Raw genomic sequence first — 19226 nt, forward strand, 5'->3', positions numbered from 1 at the left:
GTTGTAAGGGGTGATACAGGACTTACATCTGGGTTGAAGTAAGGTTCACACAGGACTTACATCTGGGTTGTAGTAAGAGGTGATACAGGACTTACATCTGGGTTGTAGTAAGGGGTGATATAGGACTTACATCTGGGTTGTAGTAAGGGGTTATATAGGACTTGCATCTGGGTTGTAGTAAGGGGTGATACAGGACTTACATCTGGGTTGTAGTAAGGGGCAATATAGGACTTACATCTGGGTTGTAGTAAGGGGTGATATAGGACTTACATCTGGGTTGTAGTAAGGGGTGATATAGGACTAACATCTGGGTTGTAGTAAGGGGTGATATAGGACTTACATCTGGGTTGTAGTACGGGGTGATATAGGACTTACATCTGGGTTGTAGTACGGGGTGATATAGGACTTACATCTGGGTTGTAGTAAGGGGTGATATAGGACTAACATCTGGGTTGTAGTAAGGGGTGATATAGGACTTACATCTGGGTTGTAGTAAGGGGTGATATAGGACTTACATCTGGGTTGTAGTAAGAGGTGATACAGGACTTACATCTGGGTTGTAGTAAGGGGCGATATAGGACTTACATCTGGGTTGTAGTAAGGGGTGATATAGGACTTACATCTGGGTTGTAGTAAGGGGTGATATAGGACTAACATCTGGGTTGTAGTAAGGGGTGATATAGGACTTACATCTGGGTTGTAGTACGGGGTGATATAGGACTTACATCTGGGTTGTAGTACGGGGTGATATAGGACTTACATCTGGGTTGTAGTAAGGGGTGATATAGGACTAACATCTGGGTTGTAGTAAGGGGTGATATAGGACTTACATCTGGGTTGTAGTACGGGGTGATATAGGACTTACATCTGGGTTGTAGTACGGGGTGATATAGGACTTACATCTGGGTTGTAGTAAGGGGTGATATAGGACTAACATCTGGGTTGTAGTAAGGGGTGATATAGGACTTACATCTGGGTTGTAGTAAGGGGTGATATAGGACTTACATCTGGGTTGTAGTAAGAGGTGATACAGGACTTACATCTGGGTTGTAGTAAGGGGCGATATAGGACTTACATCTGGGTTGTAGTAAGGGGTGATATAGGACTTACATCTGGGTTGTAGTAAGGGGTGATATAGGACTAACATCTGGGTTATAGTAAGGGGTGATATAGGACTTACATCTGGGTTGTAGTACGGGGTGATATAGGACTTACATCTGGGTTGTAGTACGGGGTGATATAGGACTTACATCTGGGTTGTAGTAAGGGGTGATATAGGACGTACATCTGGGTTGTAGTACGGGGTGATATAGGACTTACATCTGGGTTGTAGTAAGGGGTGATATAGGACTTACATCTGGGTTGTAGTAAGGGGTGATATAGGACTTACATCTGGGTTGTAGTAAGGGTTGATATAGGACTTACATCTGGGTTGTAGTAAGGGGTTATATAGGACTTACATCTGGGTTGTAGTAAGGGGTGATATAGGACTTACATCTGGGTTGTAGTACGGGGTGATATAGGACTTACATCTGGGTTGAAGTAAGGGTTGATATAGGACTTACATCTGGGTTGTAGTACGGGGTGATATAGGACTTACATCTGGGTTGAAGTAAGGGGTGATATAGGACTTACATCTGGGTTGAAGTAAGGGGTGATATAGGACTTACATCTGGGTTGTAGTAAGGGTTGATATAGGACTTACATCTGGGTTGTAGTACGGGGTGATATAGGACTTACATCTGAGTTACAGTAAGGGTTGATATAGGACTTACATCTGGGTTGAAGTAAGGGGTGATATAGGACTTACATCTGGGTTGTAGTAAGGTTTAAACAGGACGTACATCTGGGTTGTAGTACGGGGTGATATAGGACTTACATCTGGGTTGTAGTAAGGGTTGATATAGGACTTACATCTGGGTTGTAGTAAGGGGTGATATTGGACTTACATCTGGGTTGTAGTAAGGGTTGATATAGGACTTACATCTGGGTTGTAGTACGGGGTGATATAGGACTTACATCTGGGTTGTAGTAAGGGTTGATATAGGACTTACATCTGGGTTGTAGTACGGGGTGATATAGGACTTACATCTGGGTTGAAGTAAGGGGTGATATAGGACTTACATCTGGGTTGAAGTAAGGGGTGATATAGGACTTACATCTGGGTTGTAGTAAGGGTTGATATAGGACTTACATCTGGGTTGTAGTAAGGGGTGATATAGGACTAACATCTGGGTTGTAGTAAGGGGTGATATAGGACTTACATCTGGGTTGTAGTACGGGGTGATATAGGACTTACATCTGGGTTGTAGTAAGGGGTGATATAGGACTTACATCTGGGTTGTAGTACGGGGTGATATAGGACTTACATCTGGGTTGTAGTAAGGGGTGATATAGGACTTACATCTGGGTTGTAGTACGGGGTGATATAGGACTTACATCTGAGTTGTAGTACGGGTTGATATTAAAGCCATATATCTCCTCCTGGTTGGGGTTGACGTCCCTGTCATAGGCCAGGTCCTTCAGCTTAAAGACCATGGTGTTCAGAGCGGTGTTCTGTGGAGACAAATACAAGACAGGTCCGGCATATGGAACTGGTTGACATATGTAGTGGATATAACACGACTGAGGTTATCAACAAGGTGCTACTGTCGGGACAACTAGTTCACAATATGAAGACAAGAGCGCAGGCTCATTAACCGTATATCGTTTACCTATATACGTAATGTAGAATACCTCTGTCACGTTGATGGTGAATGGGGCGTTGATGAACTCCGGGTAGAACTCGTTGACTGGTGTGACCGTGACAAACCTCTCCAACAAACCCTTGAAACATCATAACATCACTCTTTGAGTTTCTCAAATATCATTGGAGGACACTGAAGTTGAAAGACTATTTACAGTGTAGCCTTATTTAGGTTATGACAAGACTTACCCCCACTGGCGTACCGTTTTCCGTACATAGGAAGGAAAACGTGACAAACACGAGTTCTTCGCCCTGAAAAAATGGACAAAGTTTCTATATGTTTTTTGTTGTTGTTGTTTAACGCCGCACTCAGCAGTATTCCAGCTGTATGACATCAGTCTGTAAATAATCGAGTCTGGACCAGACAATCCAGTGATTAATTTCATGAGCATCGATCCACGCAATTTGGATCGATGACATGCATGAACCAAGTCAGCGAGCCTGACCACCCGATCCCGTTGGTCGCCTTTTACGACAAGCATAGTCACCTTTTACGGCAAGCATGGGTTGCTGAAGACCTTTTCTACCTCGGATCTTCACGGGTCACTTTCTACATGTAATAACATGTACTGACATGATGTATTAGTTTGTTCTTCTAAAGATTATCAAAGTTTTCTCATTAATATATTGTAATTGTTAGCAATATAAGCATGAGTACAAGAACACAGCTTAAATTCACTAACGTTAAGTGAGTGAGTATGGTTTTACGCCGCTTTTAGCAATATTCCAGCAATATCACGGCGGGGGTCACCAGAAATGGGTTCACACATTGTACCCATGTCGGGAATCGAACCCGGGTCTTCGGCGTGACTAGCGAACGCTTCAACCACTAGGCTACCCGACCGACCCCACTAACGTTAAGGATAACGTACAAGTAACTGGACATTCGTTACAAATACAGTAAACTACAGTTATAACGAACTCAAAGGGACCACTAATTTTAGTTCGTTGTAGCCATATATCTAGCATATAGCATAACCATAGCAAATAGTCCGGACAAAACAGTAAGTTCGTTATATCCGTCAGTTCGTTATAAGCGTGTTCGTTATAAACGTAGTTTACTGTAATGATGCCATCTTCGCCGGCTCGAACATTATTTGTAATGCATGTCCAGTTTCTTGCTACCACGTTATCCGACTTCAATCACAGCATCAAAGTAACAAAATACTGCGAAATCAAATATGAAGCAAAGACGGAAAGTTAAAATAAAACAAATAAAATGCAAATCTCACGCACGGAAATTTGTGCAGTAGATTCGTAATACATGAGAATCTTTAACTTCGTGCTACGATATCCTTGATGCATTTGAACTGGCCCGAAAGCCGTACTGCAGGAGCATTTTATTCGCTTTGATCGTAATGCTTAGAATTAAATGCATGAGCTAAAATTTGCATTGCAGAAAATAGGTCATTAAACTAACAATTCGGTGCAGATAGTCTACAGTTGGAACAATAGAGAGGCGTCATGGTTGGTTGTATTTCAAACAGTGATACAGTAAACTACGGTTATAGCGAACACGCTTATAACGAACTGACGGATATAACGAACTCACTTTTTTGGTCCCGACAATTTGCTGTAGTTATGCTGTATATGCTTATAACGAACTACGGTTATAACGAACTAAAATTAGTAGTCCCCTTGAGTTCGTTATAACCGTAGTTTACTGTATATGGAACCAAACACACGCATTGCAATCCAAGACCATACAGTTTGAGGGAACGAATCGACACGTCATGACTATATACCCATTTCTCGTATACCGCCTCCAGGTCCAGCGTCTTGTTGATGGTGAAGGTGGTGGAGGTGGTGTTACTGGTGAGGCTGAAGTATGACGTCAACTCGGTACTGATGCTGACAGGTTCACGGACTGTGAACGCCCACTTGGTTGTAGATGGGGTGTTGATGCTAAATATTACATGACCTGGGGTGCAGAAAATCATACATCGCTCATATGTAATCTTCATTCTGACAAGTATTATTTTATATATATTTAAATAAAAGCGACAAAACCCTTTCGTTCATCAAAACCCTGTCCATAATGCCTAAACAGACACAACTACCCGATAGTGATACAATTGAAACTAACACGTCCCATTTTAATTCTGGAAACCCAAAAGTCCAGAAACTCTACGCTCTTTGCCCAGTCTCGGTTAAAGGTATTTACAAAATTAAACATTCCGTTTTCATGGGAACATACCAAGGAAGAAAAAATGAAAAAAAAATTGTTTAAAAACTCAATATTTAGACTATGTCGCCCATGGGCCTGCCCATGGGCGAAGTCTGGCCCATGGGCAGGCCCATGGGCAGGCCCATGGGCGAGAATATGTTCCTTTACTTAAAACTCATGTTTTTGTTTCGCAAATACATTTAATGTATTCATTGAAGTATCATGACACAAAATTTAACTCATTTTAACTTAATTCAACTATTTTATAGCGATATTGAAATATTTCCCCCATGGGCGAGAAAAAGGTTTGGCCCATGGGCGAGAATATGTTCCTTTACTTAAAACTCATGATTTTGTTTCGCAAATACATTAAATGTATTTATTGAAGTATCATGACACAAAATTTAACTCATTTTAACTTAATTCAACTATTTTATAGCGATATTGAAATATTTCGCCCATGGGCGAGAAAAAGGTTTGGCCCATGGGTAGGCCCATGGGCAGGCCCATGGGCGAGAATATGTTCCTTTACTTAAAACTCATGATTTTGTTTCGCAAATACATTTAATGTATTCATTCAAGTACCATGACACCAAATTTAACTCATTTTAACTTAATTCAACGATTTTATAGCGATATTGAAATATTTCGCCCATGGGCGAGAAAAGGTTTGGCCCATGGGCAGGCCAATGGGCGAGAACATGTTCCTTTACTTAAAACTCATGTTTTTGTTTCGCAAATACATTTAATGTATTCATTGAAGTATCATGACACAAAATTTAACTCATTTTAACTTAATTCAACTATTTTATAGCGATATTAAAATATTTCGCCCATGGGCGAGAAAAAGGTTTGGCCCATGGGTAGGCCCATGGGTAGGCCCATGGGCGAGAATATGTTCCTTTACTTAAAACTCATGTTTTTGTTTCGCAAATACATTTAATGTATTCATTCAAGTACCATGACACCAAATTTAACTCATTTTAACTTAATTCAACGATTTTATAGCGATATTGAAATATTTCGCCCATGGGCGAGAAAAGGTTTGGCCCATGGGCAGGCCCATGGGCGAGAACATGTTCCTTAACTTAAAACTCATGTTTTTGTTTCGCAAATACATTAAATGTATTTATTCAAGTATCATGACACAATATTTAACTAATTTTTACTTAATTCAACTATTTTACGGCGTTATTAAAATATTTCGCCCATGTTTTCGTCAGTCCCTTTCAAGCATCAACTAACTGTTTGCAAAGTATATTGTATCATGTGAAATATACTTTATATTATATCATTACATTACTATTTAAAAAGGGCATTTGGTTGGATGTTTCCTTTAGTTCTACAAATTTCACCTGTTTTACATATTGTAGCAATCTTTAATGAACCCGGCCTTACCTCTCAAAACGTTTTGACAGTTTATCATACGAATTCATGTGCGTGTACTCCAATTCATTGGAGTTGTTTTCCACAACATTAAATTTTAGTTAGTTTATATTTCATTTCCCGTTTTATGTCCCGTTGATACATCACACTGGGCAATTACGTGACACTAGGTATGCAATATACAGGTACGCGTGCGCGTATTTTAATGAAAAAAACTATTCGTCTTTTATTGCATAACGTTTGGCTGAATATCTTACATTCTAACGAAATCTCGAAATAATTATTTAATTACATGCGGTTTCGAACTGACCAGTGGGAATTATGTTTTAATGCGATTGAGGAAAACGTGAGTGAATATTGTGACACTAAAGCAACTTTTAACTGCATTGTCACTTTTGGTATGAAAATGGTAACAGTTCAGAAAAAACAACAGCCTTCTTATGATAATTCTCATTAGTACGTTGTATCTAATTACAGTGTCGGCCTTATTTACAGGTGATTCTACAATACCTGCTCTCGGTCAATTACGATCTACCACACCACGCGTGAATAAACAGTTCTGCAGGTGTTGCGGTGGGCAAATACCTAGCCTGAAAATGTTTATTTTTTTTAGGATACATGTTTTACAAATGTTCGTTGATATGTGGATATATTAAGCACAAAGACAAAAAAATGTTTATGAAAGATGAATTAGTGCCTTGATATATTCATCGAGATGTGTATCATCGTTTAATGGGGTCATTCAATAAACGTATGTTTGGAGGAGATATCAAAGGAGCCGCCCAATATACACAGTGTCGTCCGGTGAACTACCAACCCACCCTGTCCATTAGAGTTATGTAATCGGTACACAAATATATTTGATGCGGTGTCAGTGCGGAAGGAGTTTGAATTACGTCCGCCACTTGCCACAGAAATCCTCAAAGTATAGAAACAATAAACAAGGTCAATCCGTACTAATTACCTAGTGACGCACGTAACAACGACTGTCAATAGGGAAAATGGAGAAAACAAATTGAAATAGATTTTAATAAATATTATTGTACTAAATAACTCGCAAAAGCGGTGCCTAAAATTGTTTGACCGTGTTATGTGTGTTGTAAACTGACGAATAGCAAGTAATTGTCATGCTGTACGCATGGTTCCATATGCAAATTCAGTTATACAACCGGTATGAAACTGAGAACTGAGATACCAAGTACAACCTGCATTCACACACGGAAGCAATATACTTGTGTGTATGCCCTCTCCTCTACAAAATCTATCACTAAAGTATCTGCATTGTAATAAATATAGTAATGATAAAACTTGGTAATTTGGTAGGTCTCCTACAGATATGATTTTCATTTTTTTTACACCTTTGATTGATACGGATTACGTACCTGTAGTCTAGTCACTGTCTCTAATGTAGAAGAAGAAGAAGAAGAAGAAAAATAGTTTATTTAAGTGTCCAGCGGTGTATACATAAAATTACTTCAATTTATACAAGAGGTAAAATATATTAAAAGATATACATCGCCCGGCCAGCGTGGGCCTATTAGACACTAATGTTCTTAAAAGCACCGCAAGTGCTAAAATAGTTATGTTGGACAGTGGTTTATTTGTTAATGGTGCACAAAATACGAGATAAAAGTATAATGCTCGTACATTTATGACAAGCATTGCCATACAATGACATGTTTTATCAAATATAAAATATACAGAGGCATACAATACTGGAATGGGTTTATGACACGTTGTTATATAACCTACGTTTATACATGGATTTAATTAGTGCAGCTACAGAATAGGATAAATTATCGCACTTCATAAGGAATGTGGTTTGATCTATAGGGGTCATGAGACAAAAATTTGGGCAAAGAGACGAGGCATAACCCCAGACATATTCTCGTTGATGTATCTGCTTGTTAGAAATTTCAAATGTCTTGTTGTAGCACTGTTCCTAAAATACGGCAGTTTCTTTTATCGGGTATAAATAGTTGATTCGTCTTGTCACGCAGTCATTTTTACTTGATCGAATGATTTCCACAAAAAAATTACGGCAGAGAGTTTTGTATTTTATTATATTTTTAGAAGATTTTAGAAGATGCTTACATCACTGTATCTCAGAACGTAAAACTGATAACATTCAAACATGTAATTAGTACACAGTTAATTGTTACATATAATTTCCTGCATATTCCTTTTTGAACAAAAAGCCTACATGTATACTGATATCGGTGTCCACTGTTAAAAGGGTATTAGTGCAGTCAGCCATGGTAAATAGAGAGACAATAATAAGGTGATTAATTATAGTCTGTTGCAGAATATGCGGTATAAGTGTAGTCATTGATACATATACACATTACACATATACAGATGAAATACACGATATGATGCAGTGCAAGAACAAATTAAGATACGGTTTCTATTAAAAATGATTATACGATTTTGGATTTAATTAGCATGTTTAAATTTTCAGGCCAACACGGCTGAGATACAGCATCGGCATACTCAACTGGAGTTGTGTTCTGCCGGTCGTAAGTTCATTGTTTGACTGAGCACACTCGTGTCGGGGTTGCGCTATTTTCTTCTCTTTGTTGGCAGCCTGCCACCGGTCTGAATTTTGAGAAAGGTCTCAGCATGGGACTGTTAATTACTTCTTAATGATGTCTATAAGCTTACAAACTTGTAGATGTTGGGTGCGGTTAGGACCAAACTTTTTCAGCTCAGAGTGTTAGTGGTCCTGGAACCCATAGTGTCAAACAGGTTCTGCACAAAACGTCCATCACATTCTACTGTTCAGCAACATTGTCACTGAATTTCAGAACTCTGGCATGATATAATAATCAAGGATTTCGAAGGTGAACGAGGGGAAAGGCAGACGCACGTGGATTTACCCTCAGGTTATTATTGTCTGGAGTTCACATTTTGGGGCATTTCATATACTAATTGAACAGAGTTCACCTGCACATGTCCACTTTAGTGATACAGACTGTAACCAAAAATGCAATGAGCCGTAGCTCTTAATCCCTTATAACAACGGTAACAACAACCAGGGTGAGGACACAGCAAGGTTAAACCGTGTCCAACAGACAAACTGAGGTGGCTATCTCCCATCAAGTCAGCTCTGTTTTTAAGCGCATAGTTATGTTTTTACATATTGAAATAAAAGGAATTTAAAAAATCATATTTAACAAACCTACACATTACCAAATACAAAACTTTATAACCCTTTCTAGACTTCGTTCCAATTAACCTGGATCATTCAACTCGCTCGCGAAGGTCGTATGCGACTTTAAAGTGAATACGTCTACAGTGTACAAGTAACTTTTAACTGTATCATATATACTCACGAGAAGCAATTATTTTCGTTCCTAATTCGAATGAGCACATTCTGAGGCTAAATCTGCAAAAGGACAGATAAAATATTTCTTTGTACAATGCAAACGATCGGACGTAGCGGCTGATAATAGAGACAATGATTTAATAATCTGCAATATATCAAGTGTTCTCGTTCAATCTATTGTACATATTGAAGTGATTGTAAAGTTTCAAGGAGTACTAAAATGTTGTGGTATTATGAATGTATTTAGAATATGAATAGCGAAAAACAGTCACCATATCGGATGTACATGTATAACTTGTCTTCCAACACCACGCTTGTGCCGAGGCCCATGGTCATAAAACTAATCGGTCCCATAAAAGGAGCAAATAGTTTCGCAGATACTTCTTGCTATGGTTCACTCCCAATTGTCAGACGACCTAATCATCAGTCAGACCAGTCAAGTGTGACCAGCGTACCTGTCTGGTTTTGGCTCCTAATTACTGAACTGCCCAATACTGTCATACTGTGGGCAGAGTAAGCGGCCTCGTTGAGTGATACAGACTAACCAGATTATGATTGTGTTTGTAAGTTGCGTTTAATCTGTGTCGGGTTGCAGTTGTTTTATTAGTCAAGACTAGGGGTAGTTTTTTCAATGAAACCTTTTAGCCGTTGAGTTTATTTTGCATTCATTTCATTAAATACATTGTTAGGTAGAATAATAACACGTTATATGGATTAAACATCTCCCTAATCTGAGTATAATCTCACATGTACTCTAAGTACCGTACTATATTACTTTGCGGAGACACTGAGTATAATTTTTAGGTGGCATTGTATGCTGTCTGATGACTTTATACAAATCCCTGCATTCAATAGACCCGTGAAGATCTTCAACAAACCATTCTTGGCGTAAAAGGGCGACAGCGCTTGTCGTAAGAAGCGACTACCGGGATCGGGTGGTCAGGCTCGCTGACTTGGTTGATGCATGTCATCGTATCCCAATTGCGTGGATCGATGCACATGATGTCAATCACTGGATTGTCTGGTCCAGACCCGATTATTTACAGACCGCCGTCATACAGCTGAAATATTGCTAAGTGTGGCGTTATACAACTAACAAACAAACAAAACACAAAAAGAGAAAGTGTATGAGTACTAAAACTTGCAATAGATATGCGTACGCTACGTACACACATGAGTCCCATTCGACAGTCTACAACACACGAATAACTGTCAAACAAGTTTGGGTACCCCTTCTGTTCAGGCAAGTTATTTAGTTCGATTAATTTTGTATTAAAATCCTTTTCAATTTGTTTTCATCCTTTGTCCCTATTCCATGCATGTTTATGTTGCTACATCTTATTGCTCATGTTTCCAAGTATTGTAAAACACTTTAATGTTTCTCCTTCTTAATCTAACGTTATAACATTTCCGGTCATTGCCATCATCTAATACACAAGAGATGATACCAAGACATATTTTGTTCCGTTTTATGGTCTATGCGGTCTTACAATTGATTTTATTAGTCTTTAAATCTTATGTCTAGTAAATATTTTCACAAACAGGGCTGTTAACTGATTTAAGGAATGTGACATCCAGTTGAGGACTGAATACGACGTACGTTAGTCTGGTAACGACATTTCTACAATAATTTGTTGAATAAACCGTTAATACGCCAGTTGTGACAGGGATGATGGTATGGTAGATGTAGCAGACATATTGACAGCCGTTGTTACGAGAGTCACTAGGTTATTAGTACGGCATTGGCCTTGTTGATTGGTACTATACTTTCTGTGGCCACTGGCGGACGTAATTCAAACTCCTTCCACACTGACATCGCACCAAATATATTTGTGTACCGATTACATAACTCTTACTGACAGGGTAGGGTGGTAGTTCACGCGAAACGGACGACACTGTGTATATTGAGCGGCTCCTTTGATATCGCCTCACAACATACTTTTAATGAAAGACCAATTAAACGATGATACACATCAGGATCGCGGAGAAAATACAAGCATCGTTCGCGTTGAATATATATATCAAGGCACAAATTCATCTTTCATAAACTTTTTGTGTCTTGGTGCTTAATATATCCACATATCAACGAAAATATGTAATACATGTATCCACAAAAATATACATGTACAGGCTAGGTATTTGCCCACAGCAACACCTGCATAACTGTTTATTCACGCGTGGTGTGGCAGATTGTAATTGACTGACAACAAGTATTGTAGAATCACCTGTAAATAAGGCCGACACTGTAATTAGACACAACGTACTAATGAGAATATGAGAATTATCATAAGAAGGCTGTTACGTTTTTCTTAACTATTTCCATTTTCATACCAAAAGTGACAATGCAGTTAAAAGTTGCTTTAGTGTCACAATATTCACTCACGTTTTCCTCAATCGCATTGAAACATAATTCCTACTGGTCAGTTCGACACTGCTTGTAATTAAATAATTATTTCGAGATTTCGTTAGAATGTAAGATATTCAGCCAAACGTTATGCAATAAAAGACGAATAGTTTTTTTCATTAAAATACGCGCACGCGCACCTGTATATTGCATACCTAGTGTCACGTAATTGCCCAGTGTGATGTATCAACGGGACATAAAAAACGGGAAATGAAATATAAACTAACTAAAATTTAATGTTGTGGAAAATAACTCCAATGAATTGGAGTACACGCACATGAATTCGTATGATAAACTGTCAAAACGTTTTGAGAGGTAAGGCCGGGTTCATTAAAGATCGCTACAAAAACATGAGTTTTGAGTAAAGGAACATGTTCTCGCCCATGGGCCTGCCCATGGGCCAAACCTTTTTCTCGCCCATGGGCGAAATATTTCAATATCGCTATAAAATAGTTCAATTAAGTTAAAATGAGTTAAATTTTGTGTCATGATACTTCAATAAATACATTTAATGTATTTGCGAAACAAAATCCTGAGTTTTAAGTAAAGGAACATATTCTCGCCCATGGGGCAAACCTTTTTCTCGCCCATGGGCGAAATATTTCAATATCGCTATAAAATCGTTGAATTAAGTTAAAATGAGTTAAATTTTGTGTCATGATACTTCAATAAATACATTAAATGTATTTGCGAAACAAAATCATGAGTTTTAAGTAAAGGAACATATTCTCGCCCATGGGCCAAACCTTTTTCTCGCCCATGGGCGAAATATTTCAATATCGCTATAAAATCGTTGAATTAAGTTAAAATGAGTTAAATTTTGTGTCATGATACTTCAATAAATACATTAAATGTATTTGCGAAACAAAATCATGAGTTTTAAGTAAAGGAACATATTCTCGCCCATGGGCCTGCCCATGGGCCTACCCATGGGCCTACCCATGGGCCAAACCTTTTTCTCGCCCATGGGCGAAATATTTTAATATCGCTATAAAATAGTTGAATTAAGTTAAAATGAGTTAAATTTTGTGTCATGATACTTCAATAAATACATTTAATGTATTTGCGAAACAAAATCATGAGTTTTAAGTAAAGGAACATGTTCTCGCCCATGGGCCAAACCTTTTTCTCGCCCATGGGCGAAATATTTCAATATCGCTATAAAATCGTTGAATTAAGTTAAAATGAGTTAAATTTTGTGTCATGATACTTCAATAAATACATTTAATGTATTTGCGAAACAAAATCCTGAGTTTTAAGTAAAGGAACATATTCTCGCCCATGGGCCAAACCTTTTTCTCGCCCATGGGCGAAATATTTCAATATCGCTATAAAATCGTTGAATTAAGTTAAAATGAGTTAAATTTTGTGTCATGACACTTCAATAAATACATTAAATGTATTTGCGAAACAAAAACATGAGTTTTAAGTAAAGGAACATATTCTCGCCCATGGGCCTGCCCATGGGCCTACCCATGGGCCAGACTTCGCCCATGGGCAGGCCCATGGGCGACATAATCTAAATATTGAGTTTTTAAACAATTTTTTTTTCATTTTTTCTTCCTTGGTATGTTCCCATGAAAACGGAATGTTTAATTTTGTAAATACCTTTAACCGAGACTGGGGAAAGAGCGTAGAGTTTCTGGACTTTTGGGTTTCCAGAATTAAAATGGGACGTGTTAACTATTTATGACAATACATATTGCTATAGAAGCAATGCATGCTTTTCAATTTATTCCATATTGATTATTCGTACATAATAACATAAGGATACGTCAACAGTTATCTAGGGAAGCCTTTTAGGGCCATTTTGTTTTTTTTCTATTTTACTTGAAATTTCAAGATAATATATTGGAATTTCAACTTAGCATCTTGGAATTTCAACTTAGCATCTTGCAATTTCAAGAAAAAAACAAATGGCCCTAAAAGGCTTCCGTAGTAATCCTTGGATTCTTCAAATACATTGGTTAGACTCACTTAGATCAACTTCGGGTAGTGTATTTTGTTTTCTGTACAGTAAGTATAAATTGAATTGGGGACGCTTAACAAGAATCTACCTGGTCCGTCTGTCTCTTTCACCTGCACATTCTGAGGAGGCTGAACGCTACAGGAAGATGTAGCTTCTGGAACAGAGCACAGCAAGATGTATGTACAGATAATGTACAGTTAACGTACAATTCACAGTAACAGTTCCATGTTATAGCAAGGTACTGAAACAAATGTGTATAGATTTATAAAATATCTCTATAAAAACCAAAATGGTAGACCAAAGCAAAATATAACCTAAATCATATTTTATTTTTTTTAAATCGTTAAACGATGGAAAATATTTCATAAACTCCGATGTTATCCTATCGGGAAAGTATGACACATTTGTATACAATATGTAAACCAACATTTTACACATCGCGGCACAAATATGACTGTATTGATGCATCATTAAGTTAATGACGTTGACATTAGGTGTTTTCGCAAATAATGAAAGGTAGTGTCTTTCATAGTTTATGACGTCAAGGTCGGTTTTCATGTGAAGTCATTCAAACAAGAGAATGACACGGCTGATGTCTCCATTTTTAATACTGAAACCCACATTTCGTCAGAGGAGGTGAGGTGAAATGGGGTTTAACGTCGCGTCCAAGATTATTGCACTTATATAGCGACGTGCATGTACGTGTGTGTGTTTGTGTGGCTGCATGTACTAGTCCGGACTGATGCCGATTTATAGTGCTAGCTCACTGAGATACCATGCCGCAGTTGAACATGAATACCCCACTCAGACACAGTATACTGACTCCGAGCCGACCAGTCCTTGTTTTAGCCCCTTAATGCCGAGCACCGGACAGGGTAACAACAAGTACCATCTTTTAACGTCTTTTCGGTATGACGAGGCCGGGGATCGAACCCCGGACCTTCCGCTCTCCATTCATTGTGTCCCCTACACCAATCGGGATCTAAAAGTGTTAAAGTTGAGTACAACCCCCCCATCCCCATACCGTTGTCAAGCAAGACTGAATGAGGGACATAGCACAGGATATATATAGTAGGTGGAGGATTAACAGTAGAGGATTAACAGTAACAACAATTGCATACATAAGGGGGATAACATTGGTAGGTGTTGACAACAAGGGGATAATACTGTCACAACACGATGGACAGAGAACACATAGGTGGAAGCCATGAGGGACCTGTAGAAAAAAAATGTAGAAATGGCCCTGAAACAATTACAACAGTATAGTTACGGCCATAAATTATATCAATTATACATAAATATCACAAGTAGCTTATATAAATTATATATTGGTACTATGGCATCTTACAACACATGTAAAGTGTTACATAAATTTATCAATTAGTCCATCTTCCCGAGGCAAGTGAGTTAACTGACTATAAAAGTCCAGTTTCCACCCTTGCCGAACTAGGCTGGTATTATGGAGTTACATTTTGGCTGGGCTAACGAGTCCATGCATAGTCCAATCAAAATCGCGCACTGAAATCGAAATCCGGTTCGTAAAGTATCATGCAGATTTCGGTCGATTGCAGAATTTGCAAAACATGCGCACCGCTAACTCGTTGTCAACAGATATTTTCTAAATCTTTTCATGCTTTTAATCAAGGTGCTCACGTGATTTGATGCACTTCGCGATGTAAGACTCGTTTTATCACCATATAGATCTTGATTTGAAGCAAATGTTTGAAGCGAATGCAAGTGATACGAGAGGTTGAATCTGATTGGTCAGTAGGAGAGGCACAGAAAGGACATAACTCGTAATAACCGCAGGTGGCGCTGCGATCGAGCACAGGAATTCCAGCCTAGTTCGGCAAGGATGGAAACTGGACTTTTAAAGTCATGATGATGAGGATGATGCAATTAGTCATTACACATGCTATCGCGCCAAGGGAGATAATTTCCCGCCAAATACCACGTTTTGCCTACATACAATTAAAACAATATTTACCCATATACCTAACAGACATCATTCCACAAGAGTGAGTGAGTGAGTTTGGTTTTACGCCGCTTTTAGCAATATTCCAGCAGTATCACGGCGAAATGGGCTTCACACATTGTACCCATGTCCCGAATCGAACCCGGGTCTTCGGCGTGACGAGCGAACGCTTTAACCACTAGGCTACCCGACCGCCCCCATTCCACAAGAAACATGGCGTACATTTAGATAAATATGTCGTAACCCTCAAAGGTTACACAAAAAGTGTACACAAAATATATTTAAACATGATAAGACCTTACCTATTCGTGGAATTGAGCCATGTAATTAAACGTGGTGACTCACGTTCGATGACCATCCCATGTGCTAGATACGCTGCAGTCGGAAAGCGCAGGTACAATCTCCAAAGTACGTCAGTGAGTGAGTTGGGTTTAACGTCGCTTTTAACAATGTTCCAGTTATATCGCGGCGTGTCACCTTAATGTGGGAGGAAAGCCCCAAGTGATGCAGGCCTCAGACGTTTACCATTTCGGTGAAACCCACCAGCACGGGTATGGTGCTGACAAACCTAGAAACATAATCGGGGCGAACCGGGATTCGAACCCATAATCATAGGTTTCTGGCGTGCCCAAGGGACGCAACTCTGCACAGCAAATCGCAGTGCCTTAGACGACTGGGCCACCCGTGCCCCCTCCAAAGTAAGTAAGTAAGTCGATGACCATGGATTGCCCGTAATTCACAAACACCATCATACAACATAGTGACAATGCATTCACCATTTGTTCGTTTGTTTGTTTGTTGTTTAACGCCGCACTCTGCAATGTTCCAGCTATATGACGGCGGTCTGTAAAATAATCGAGTCTGGACCAGTCAATCCAGTGATTGACATCATGAGCATCGATCCACGCAATTGGGATACGATGACATGTATCAACCAAGTCAGCGAGCCTGACAACCCGATCCCGTTAGTCGCCTTTTGCGACAAGTATAGTCGCCTTTTACGGCAGGTATGGGTTGCTGAAGACCTATTCTACCCCCACTCGTGGTCTCCACTCACACAATTCAAACAAAACTATTTCATATATATGCACACAGCCAACTGAAAAAACCTTACGTTTAATAATTACTTTCACTCTAATCAGAACATTTATTGCAACTTCCTTCACTACCAAATGAACTTTAGCTTGGACTTAGTTGACCAACATTATACACTTCAGATACTTAAATACATTTTTCAACATAATCATATTTAACAAGTTACTAAATAACATAAGTTTTAAGAAACAACATATTTAATGAACATATAAAAGAACTAATAACCTTAAACATAATTTAGTGTTTAAGTATTTAACAGACCTGTATAATCCTGTTGCCACCTTGCTGGTGTCTCATGTGCTGTGCTTTGATTGTGAGGCGGTTAGGTAGGTGTAAAGGGGACTACCCTAGTTTTGAAATTAGCCAATGAGAAGCTAAGAATTAGGGTCAGGTGATAAACCAGTTTAATCCTGGACACTGAATCAAGAAGCTCTGACGTCATAACCATTCAGATTAATGAAATTCATATGAAATAATAGATAAACATAACCATATGTCAATATAATTTACCTTCGCTTAAGACCACAAACGTTAGATTCCGGCCACCAACCTTCAATATTTTTAACAACCTTTTTTATGACTTATACACCATTTTTTATGCTTATTTTACCTTTAAACCATAAAATATAAAACACCATGTTACATCCAATAATTGTAAAATAGATATATACAAAGAAACCAAATGAAGACTCCGTGTGCGACATACGCTCACAGTCGGAAAGCGCACGTTAAATCTCAAACTTAAGTAAGTAAGTAAATGAAGACTTTAAAATACCATGATAATGTCACTGCTGCACACACAAAGCAGTTCATGTTGTGAACGAAAGCTATGCAATTCACTCGAAACATTAATCAATTTACCAAGAATCTTTGGATGCCAGGGAATTTCTGTGCAGCGACAAAGCCTGTCAGGTACAACTCTTCCTATGTGTAACTATATGATGGCGACACATGCATGTAGAATTAATATATTCCGTTTAGAAGATAAATAAAATGGTTAATGTTGAAACAATGTCAAAGGAATATATTTTTTTTGGAATCGTATATGAAACCATGTACCTTCTAGCTGTTTATCAAGACGGGAGTGACAAGCGCCATGTGTTATTGTCTAGGTAATAAGGCTCTCCTGTCAGAAGTTGTCCCGAAAACATTATTAAGTACAGTTGATAAAGCAAGCATTCACCTACTAGAATTCAGTGTATTTTTCTTCAGAGCAACGGTGGTGGTACAAAAAAATACAAAAAATATATATATCTGCGGTTGCTGTGCTGTGCTGTCCTGTGCTGTAGAGATTTGTGAGTTTAATTGCTTACGCCTTCGAAGTACGCCTGTATTTTATGGTAATATGTTTATGTAAAGCCACGTCGAGTCAGGATATATGTCCTATGTCCAGGGGACTAAGTATTATATAATGCCACATCGAGTCAGGATATATGCCCTATGTCAAAGGCACTAAGTACTATATAATGCAACGTCGAGTCAGGATATATGTCCTATGTCCAGGGCACTAAGTATTATATAATGCCACGCCGAGTCAGGATATATGCCCTATGTCAAAGGCACTAAGTGTAATACAATGCCACATCGAGTCAGGATATATGCCCTATGTCAAAGGCACTAAGTACTATATAATGCCACATCGAGTCAGGATATATGCTCTATGTCAAAGGCACTAAGTACTATATAATGCCACATCGAGTCAGGATATATGCCCTATGTCCAGGGCACTAAGTACTATATAAAGCCACATCGAGTCAGGATATATGTCCTATGTCCAGGGCACTAAGTACTATATAATGCCACATCGAGTCTGGATATACGCACTATGTCAAAGGCACTAAGTACTTTATAATGCCACGTCGAGTCAGGATATATGTCCTATGTCAAAGGCACTAAGTACTATATAATGCCACGTCGAGTCAGGATATATGCCCTATGTCAAAGGCACTAAGTACTATATAATGCCACGTCGAGTCAGGATATATGCCCTATGTCCGGGACGCTAAGTACTATATAAAGCCACATCGAGTCAGGATATACGCACTATGGCAAAGGCACTAAGTACTATAAAATGCCACGTCGAGTCAGGATATATGCCCTATGTCCAGGGCACTAAGTACTATATAATGCCACATCGAGTCAGGATATATGCCCTA

At 38.7% G+C, this 19226-nt stretch overlaps 1 protein-coding gene across 1 annotated transcript in view; it reads right to left on the bottom strand.

Annotated features, from left to right (window-relative positions):
* LOC124132738 (cadherin-99C-like) overlaps positions 1 to 14158 on the bottom strand; it is a 39534-nt gene extending 25376 nt beyond the window's left edge. Inside the window, exons 1-5 of the mRNA XM_048400895.1 lie at positions 14089 to 14158; positions 4492 to 4667; positions 2936 to 2998; positions 2737 to 2826; positions 2440 to 2556 (exon numbers count right to left, since the gene is read on the bottom strand). Coding sequence (XP_048256852.1) covers positions 2440 to 2538 — 99 coding nt within the window. The 5' untranslated portion in view covers positions 2539 to 2556; positions 2737 to 2826; positions 2936 to 2998; positions 4492 to 4667; positions 14089 to 14158. The remainder of the gene's footprint in view (positions 1 to 2439; positions 2557 to 2736; positions 2827 to 2935; positions 2999 to 4491; positions 4668 to 14088) is intronic.
* Positions 14159 to 19226: the final 5068 nt, after the last annotated feature.

Source organism: Haliotis rufescens, unplaced genomic scaffold, assembly GCF_023055435.1.
Source record: "Haliotis rufescens isolate VD_foot unplaced genomic scaffold, xgHalRufe1.0.p SCAF_20, whole genome shotgun sequence".
NCBI lineage: Eukaryota > Metazoa > Mollusca > Gastropoda > Lepetellida > Haliotidae > Haliotis > Haliotis rufescens.